The 8,368-nt window shown below is 38.3% G+C and overlaps 2 protein-coding genes across 2 annotated transcripts; one reads left to right on the top strand and one right to left on the bottom strand.

Moving 5' to 3' along the window:
* Positions 1–371: 371 nt before the first annotated feature.
* LOC134251729 (ficolin-2-like) lies at positions 372–3,649 on the bottom strand. Its single transcript, XM_062734150.1, has 3 exons — positions 3,607–3,649; positions 1,591–1,755; positions 372–672 (listed from the first exon to the last, which is right to left on the bottom strand). Exons 1-3 carry the CDS (start codon positions 3,647–3,649, stop codon positions 422–424), a joined length of 459 nt encoding a protein of 152 aa, XP_062590134.1. The 3' UTR covers positions 372–421.
* A 58-nt stretch (positions 3,650–3,707) lies between these two features.
* Positions 3,708–7,070, top strand: LOC134251728 (uncharacterized protein K02A2.6-like). The gene has a single exon (XM_062734149.1). The coding sequence runs from the start codon at positions 3,708–3,710 to the stop codon at positions 7,068–7,070; it is 3,363 nt and encodes a 1,120-aa protein (XP_062590133.1).
* Positions 7,071–8,368: the final 1,298 nt, after the last annotated feature.

The following is an 8,368-nucleotide window of genomic DNA, read 5'->3' as shown; positions in this document are numbered from 1 at the left end:
CTAAACATTTGAAAAGCAGACTAACCAATGTTTTAAACTAAACCATAGTTTTTTACCTCAATTTTACTGAAGTTGTCTTTTCCCCCAAAAATAAGGTAAACATTTTGCCATTCTACATAAAACGACAACAAAACAGTGTAAAGGACTATATGTATTTTAATTTTTCTGGTCGTCCACCCCCGTTTTCCCAAACTAGCGAGCTACAGATCTGCAGCTATGGTGACTATACAATATTTTGTATAAAGAATAGTCCATGTAGACAGTCAACATAATTGATATAAGCTCCTCTGAAATATATAGACGCCCATTTAAATTTCACTTTTAAACGGCAGAGTTTTCCAACAAATTGTATTTTCAGGTGTTAAATTTCTGTATTTCTCTTGCTTACGTTGGCCAACGATTTGGTTCGCATATTCACCTTTCAAACAACTCTTCTAACCATAAATTGAATAGATTTCAGTGAGTAATATTGCCCTAACCAATTATTGTAAGTAACGCCTTGCGCGAAGAAGGACGTGGCGCCTTTCAGGTAGAGTCCGTTAGGGTTAGCGCAGTGGCACCCCCCGTACCACCAACCGCCTTTGTACAGAACGGAGCAGCTGTTTCCATATAGATCATTGTCCTGGTCCTTTGTTGAAAATTTCATGTTGTTTAACGATGTGAAACAGTCACCTTTAAAAAAGAAGAAAGGTATTATTAGCAAGTTTCCAGTTTCACGAGGTCAAGGCGCATCAGAGTAGAAAAATCAGAGATGCAGCATATTAATTGCATATACGCATATGAAATACACAGGTCAATAAATACTTCCAATTGATAATTTCAAAAAAATTTCCATTGAATTTTCTCAACACCCCTTAGATATACTTTCAACTGTACACTAATTCAAATTAAAGGGAGAATAAAGAGGGTTACGAACAACTGGGACTATTTAGGTCACCTGAATCACTCAGTTGACCGATTGCTTTCCGTTTTCGTCCGTCGTCGTACATCGTCTGTCGTGTGTTAACATTTGAACATTTTCAGCTTATTCTCTTCATCGCTCAACCAATTTAAACCAATGTTTGGCATAAAACATCTATGGGAGAAGGAGAGCAAAAATTGTGAATTACCCTCTGGGGCCCCAAGGTTTGGGACAAAAATCATTGAAAATAATGCAGTCTTTAAAAATCTTCTTCTTTACTTGTAGACACCCAGCAGACAAACTGTTGGCGGAATGTAATTTGCATTGACTCCGCTACGACAATTGTGAAATTCATGTCCCCAGGATCAGGGGTCTCGTGCTAGGGCGGGGCTAGTGGGTGGAAATTTATACCACGTACAACAAATTGAAAATTCAGCTCAAAATTTAAGCATTTATATATTTGTAATTTTCCAGTGATGTAACGATGTTCTTTGAGCTATATTTAATTATTTATGAGGTAGATTTATCTTTTCATAATATTTTTTATATTGATACTAAATTGTACATTACGTTGGTTAAGGTCAAAGAAATTTATAAAAGTTAGATTTTCAGTCTATACTGTATTGTAATATACAATTAGTTGTAAAAAAGTCTCATGTGTCTTTTTGGTGGTTTATGAGAAATCTTACCCACGTTCCCGGAGAAGCCAGATAAGTTGATGGTATACTTTGAAGCTTCGTCTTTCAGTGATATACTGCTGTATTTCACATAGCGTGTCTCATTTTCAAAATCACTCATATCCACTCTTAACTCGTAAAAGCCTTGATTCAGGAGATGGAACAGTTTGTTATTACCTTTTGAAGAAATTAAAAACATAATTTATAAACAACAACAACAATGTTAAGCACGTTGAATCCGCGTGATAATCGAAGCAAAATCTTTTAAAATCGCAAACGTCCTCTTTACAAAGATGTTGAGGTATTATACATGTAATTTGATTGTTTAATTTTAAATTCATATGTAACTAGTGCTAATTGTAACGGGGACCCTTACAGATGTTCCCCAAACGCTCCCCAACTCCCTTTTGGTGCCATATTCCCTGTAATCTCTATTAAATAAGAAATACTTAATGGAATTTAAACTTATCAAGGTCTTCCCAGAAGAATACAAAATATATTTAAATTTAAGCATTGTACGCTTGTTCATGTGCGTAACGGCCATATTATCTTGTCTACACTATCTATATATTTTAATATACTTGATATCAAAGATTTTATCCAAAAGTATTAAAAAATACACTCATTCGAGTGTATTTTTAATTTTACTCATTTCACGTGCACGCACGTGCAAGCAAGTGCATGATGAATACACCTTCTTGTAGGAGTCCCTTATATTTATCTATGTTCTAAATCCCATCCTGTTTGGTTAAAAAACAAGGGAGTTATAGCCATTTGAAGTTTCAGCCAATCAGATTGCAGCACACATGTATGGGCGTGATTTCATGAATTTTTTTATCTTAATCGTATTGAAGGATATCTTAATGAATGACTATATTTAAAATTCCAAACATTTCGTCAAAAAACAAAATAAATATAGCCATTTAAAGTTTCAGCCAATCAAATTGCAGCACACGTGCATGCGCGTGATTTCATGATTTTCTTTCTATATCGTATTGTAAGATATTCTACTGCATGACTATGTTTTAAATTTCAAAGCATTTCGTCAAAAAACAAAGGAGATATAGCCATTTAAAGTTTCAGCCAATCAGATTGCAGCACGCACGCATGCGCATGCTTTCATGAAATTTTTTATATATCATGCTGTAGATCTTCATAATTTAAGACTTTGTTCAAAATTTCAAAAGATTATGACAAGAAACATGAAAAATATTGAGACTTTAGTTTCAGCCAATCAGAGCGACGCGCACGTGCATGCGCGTGAGATCTTGCTATTTTGACCATGTCATCATGTCTATACTACTAATATATCCTTTTATTATGAGTTTCAAAGCATTTCATCAAGGAATAGAAAAGTTGCGGCTATATCTATTATATTAGTCATTTCATGTGTTGCACGTGCGCGCTCTTGCAAGCACGTGCGCGAGGAACATGTCATTATGCATATACAACTAATATATACTTATATTATGAGTTTCAAAGCATATAGTCAAAAAATAGAAAAGTTACGGCTATATCTATTATACTGGTCATTTCACGTGTTGCACGTGCACGCTCTTGCAAGCACGTGCGCGGAAAATGACCTTGATTCCGCAAATCTACATAACATGTCTACTAACCCTAAAAAGGTTTTACCAACTTCGGATGAGCAGTTTACAAGATCACTCGCGGACAAAGAAGTACCCAGGAAGAAGAAGAAAAATAATAATAATAAAAAACAGAGTAAAACCAATATGTTCCCCAACTTCGTTTGGGGAACATAATAACAATCATTTTATTACAGGGATGCGTGCAGTACATATATAAACCAGAAGTCTCTGTCGAGACAGAAGTTCTACTGGTTTGTACTTGTAGCAAAGGAAGAGAAAAGTACTTAAGCAGTTGGGAATTGAAACTTTACAACAGCAATAAATAGTGTAATGTATGTTCTAATTTTATTAAGAGTTACTGTTCTTGAATATAAGCTCTCCTGTAAAAGAAGGTAATTAAATCAGTTCTTAACCCACAATGGTGTTGTGAATACACTACATGGTGTCAGAAGTGGGATATATCTCCCCTTTTCCATCGCCATCTGCAGAAATAAGTGCTGCAGTTATACAGAAGAGAATTCGAGGATTGTGATGGATACAATGCATTCAGCTGTCACGCCGAAATTTAACTGGGAGGCTCAGGATCTCGTTGAGGAATGGCGCACGTTTATACAACACGTGGAATTCTGGAGAAAGGGCCCATTGAGCAAAAATAAGGAAGAGGAACATTGTAATTACCTGATGATATGGATTGGCGACAAGGGAAGAGATATCTATTCAACGTGGAACCTTTCAGAGGAAGATAGTAAGAAATTCTCAGTGATAAAGGAGAAATTTGAAAACCACGTGAAACCGAAGTCAAATTGTGTTTATTCGAGATACAAGTTCCTCAGTAGGACACAGAAGGAGGGAGAAACGTTTGAAAAATTTCTGACAGATCTCAGACTTTTAGTGAAAGAATGCGGGTATAAGGATCAGGACGATATGATTCGAGACGCCATCGTGTTCGGTACCCGGGATCACAAGGTACGTGAAAAATGCATTGGTGAGGGTTCGGACTTGACCCTGGAGAAAGCTATGAACTTTGCGCGTACATGTGAAATTTCTAAGCAGCAAATACAGACTATGGAAGACAAATCGGTACATGGAATATCGAAAGGTAGGACTCCCCCAAACCGGAAGTCAGCACCGACTAAAAGCGAAAGTGAAAGTAAGAAATCGATGGTGAAAGACTGTAAATATTGTGGCCAAACTCATGAGTTTAAGCGATGTCCTGCATATGGTGAAACATGTAGAAAGTGTGGAAATCCAAACCACTTTGCAGTTAAGTGTCACTTAGGAAAAAAGCGTGCTGTCGCTAGTTCGAAGAAAAACAATAGATCAAAGACTATGCATGCAGTAGACACATCAGATGAAGAATTCTTTATTGGTTCAGTGAATGTTAATGGTGAAAATCATGATGTAGAATGGTATGAAACAGTGAAGGTGAAGGACACTAATATTCACTTCCAACTTGACACTGGAGCAAAGTGTAATGTTTTGTCATCAGCTGATCTCAAGAAAATAGACAAAAATTTGAAAGTTACACCAACCTTTTCACCACTGAAGTCATTCTCTGGACACCACATTCTTTGTTCTGGTACTGTTATACTACCCTGTGTATGGAAGGGTGCAATGCTGCCATATGTGAAATTCTACATTATTGACCAAACTGTGAACCCTGTTCTGGGAGCTGACACATGTTCCAAGCTAGGACTCGTTCAGCGAATACACAGCATTGTGAGGAAAAACCGTACTGTACCACATGGCATTCCCCAGGATTATCAGGACTTATTCAGTGGACTTGGATGCTTACCAGGCACATACTCAATCAAGGTGGATGAAAACATTCAGCCAGTGATACACCCTCCACGCAAGATTCCCATAGCCTTGATGAGGGACAAGGTCAAGGAAGAACTCGACAGAATGGAGCGTGAAGGAGTGATTGTGAAGCAACGCGAGCCGACGAAATGGGTCAACTCCATGGTAACTGTTACGAAGCCAAATGGAAAGATCAGGATTTGCATTGATCCTCGTGACCTAAACTGTGCCATACTTCGGGAACATTTTCCCTTAAAAACTGTTGAAGAAGTTGCAGCTAGGATGCCTGGAGCCAAGATTTTCAGCAAATTAGATGCCACCTCTGGATTTTGGCAGACCAAACTAGATGACGAAAGTTCGAAACTCTGCACATTTAATTCTCCGTTTGGACGTTATCGATTCACTCGAATGCCCTTTGGAATCAAGTCCGCACCTGAAGTGTTTCAACGTGCCATATCTGAAATGATTCAGGATCTCGATGGAACAAAGGCGATTATTGATGATATCATTGTATGGGGAACTACAGAAGCTGAACATGACAAACGTTTGAAAGCCTTACTGGATCGAGCAAGACAACATAACTTGAAGCTCAGCGTGGACAAGTGTGAGATCAGACGCTCAGAGCTGACGTACTTGGGACACAGATTTACTGACTCGGGTCTGAAACCCGATCCCGAAAAAGTCCGTGCTGTACAGGAAATGGACCGTCCCAATAATGTGAAAGACTTGCAAACATTTATGGGCTTTGTTCAATACTTAGGGAAGTTTATGCCCAATCTATCGGAAGTTGGCAGTCCATTACGACAGCTACTGGAGAAAAACACTCTATGGAAATGGGAAAGTGAACAGGAAAAAAGCTATGAGAAATTGAAACGCATGACTACTAGTGCACCGATCCTTCAGTACTTTGATCCAAACAAGCCAGTGATGTTGTCCGTAGATGCCGGTTCTAAAGGACTAGGTGCAGTGTTGATTCAGGAAGATAAGCCAGTTGCGTACGGATCACGCGCACTGACCGAAACACAACAACGATATTCTCAGATTGAGAAAGAAACTCTGGCTATTCTCTATGAATGTACAAAATTCCATGATTATGTATATGGTCACAGTGTACTGGTTGAATCTGACCATAAGCCTTTGGAAAGTATCTTCAAGAAACCTGTTCTATCTTCACCTCCAAGACTACAAAGATTCGTGTTAGCGCTTGAAAAGTATGACATTCAAGTAGTTTACAAACCTGGAAAGAAAATGTTCTTGGCTGATCATTTGAGTCGCTCCTATCTGAAAGAGACTAAGGAAGCCCTCGTACCAGATCTACAAGTGATAGAAATACATCTTACTTCATACTTACCTGTGTCACAGGAAGTACAGGACAGGATCCGGAAGGAAACTGGTCAAGATGACGAGTTACAGCAACTCTTGGACACTATCTTGGATGGATGGCCAAACAACAAAGCAGACCTAGCACCGGAAATTAGAGCCTACTGGAATTTCCGTGATGAACTTTCATGCATTGATGGTATTCTCTACAAGTCTCACAAACTGATTGTCCCAAAGTCGATGCAGAATGAAATGCTGGAGAAGCTACATATTGGACACCAAGGAATTGTGAAGACCAAAAACCGAGCGAGAGACATTCTCTTTTGGAACGGTATGGGAAAAGACATAGAGAACCTCGTGAGCGCATGTGCAACTTGTGCCAAATATCAGGCTGCTAATCCTAAGGAACCAATGATCCCAAGCGAACTTCCATCAAGATCGTGGTCAAAGATTGGAATGGATCTGTTTGAACTTAGTGGAAACCATTACTTACTGGTAGTTGATTATCTATCGAAGTGGCCCGAACTTGCCAAACTGGAGTCACTCACCTCTAAGTGCGTGATCACTCATTTGAAAAGCATGATTTCCAAATATGGAATTCCGGATATCATAATTAGTGATAATGGACCACAATTTAGTAGTTATGAGTTCAAGAAGTTTGTGAAATCATATTACATCACACATACCACAACCAGTCCGTACCATGCTCAGAGTAATGGACAGACAGAGCGAATGGTTCAGACCATAAACGTCTTATTACCAAATCTCAAGATCCATACTTAGCTCTTTTGGAGTATCGGAACACCAAGATTGATGGTATTGATATGTCACCTGCTCAGCTATTTTTACGACGCAGACTGAAGTCTATCTTACCTACAGCAATCCCTCTACTGAAATCTTGGGTAGATGACAACACATTGGTCAGGATGAAATGTCGACAGGAAAAACAGGAGGAGAACTTTAACAGACATGCTAAGAAGGAACCACTTAAACCTCTCAAGGCAGGAGACTCCGTAATGATGCAGAGCCAATCAGGACAATGGACAAGCGGATTCGTTAAAGACTTACACCCTACAAAACGTTCGTATGTCATCGAGAGCAAAGGACGATGCTACAGACGTAACCGCAAATTCCTTAGACCTACTCGTATCCGAGGTAACTCAGTTTCCAGAGATGATATCCCTGTGTATACCGATGCGACATTGCGTTCTAAGACCACTCAGAGCACCAAGGATATATCAGCAGCTTCAGATGTGCAACAAAATACCGTCGACGAGACAGCTAGATCTGACGTTGAACCACCTGCCGAAAACCCTGCGCATTTTACCCGTAGTGGCCGCTGTTTAAAACCCCCTGCACGATACCGAGAATGAACACTGTTAATCTTAATTGAACACTGAATTAATATTTCATCAAATTTATTTTGTGTTACAGTTTACTATGTACTTTAATTATCCTAAATTTAATGTCCATGGAAGTATCAAATTTTGTAAGGGGAAGGATGTAATGTATGTTCTAATTTTATTAAGAGTTACTGTTCTTGAATTTAAGCTCTCCTGTAAAAGAAGGTAATTAAATCAGTTCTTAACCCACAATGGTGTTGTGAATACACTACAAATAGAATAATGATCATTGATAAGGTCTTTTTATGTTCTTAAGTGTTTACTACTTGTGTGCCAAGTTATATTGAAATCAGACCAAAACTGTAGGAGCCGAGGAGTAGCATTTTGAAAGAATTTCACAGAAATTTCTATTTTTAGCAACCACGGCAACACCGTTTATCGAAATCAAAAACCGATATACAGAATTATGTATCTTAGTGTAGTCTACTTGTGTGCCAAGTTATATTGAAATCAGACCAAAACTGTAAGAGGAGTAGCATTTTGAAAGAATTTCACAGAAATTTCTATTTTTAGTAACCATGGCTTCCCCCGTTTATCGAAATCAAAAACTGATACACAGAATTATGTATCTTAGTGTAGTCTACTTGTGTGCCAAGTTATATTGAAATCAGACCAAAACTGTAGGAGGAGTAGCATTTTGTAAGAATTTCACAGAAATTTCTATTTTTAGTAACCACT

The sequence above is a fragment of the Saccostrea cucullata genome, unplaced genomic scaffold (genome assembly GCF_032062105.1).
Source record: "Saccostrea cucullata isolate Sc308-1 unplaced genomic scaffold, CSIRO_AGI_Scuc_v1 ctg19376, whole genome shotgun sequence".
In the NCBI taxonomy this organism is placed as follows: Eukaryota; Metazoa; Mollusca; class Bivalvia; order Ostreida; family Ostreidae; genus Saccostrea; species Saccostrea cuccullata.
The sequence above is the reverse complement of the archived record's forward strand: the minus strand, read 5'-3'. Positions and strand labels throughout refer to the sequence as shown.

Excerpts from the sequence above, each read along its gene's own strand:
- LOC134251729 (XM_062734150.1), bottom strand. The coding sequence starts at position 3,649 with ATGGCGATGGAAAAGGGGAGATATATCCCACTTCTGACACCAT. Across the intron at positions 1,756-3,606 it reads TATCCCACTTCTGACACCAT|GTAATAACAAACTGTTCCAT; the intron begins GTAGTGTATTCA and ends TTTCTTCAAAAG. Across the intron at positions 673-1,590 it reads TGGCTTCTCCGGGAACGTGG|GTGACTGTTTCACATCGTTA; the intron begins GTAAGATTTCTC and ends TCTTTTTTAAAG.
- LOC134251728 (XM_062734149.1), top strand. The coding sequence starts at position 3,708 with ATGCATTCAGCTGTCACGCCGAAATTTAACTGGGAGGCTCAGGATCTC.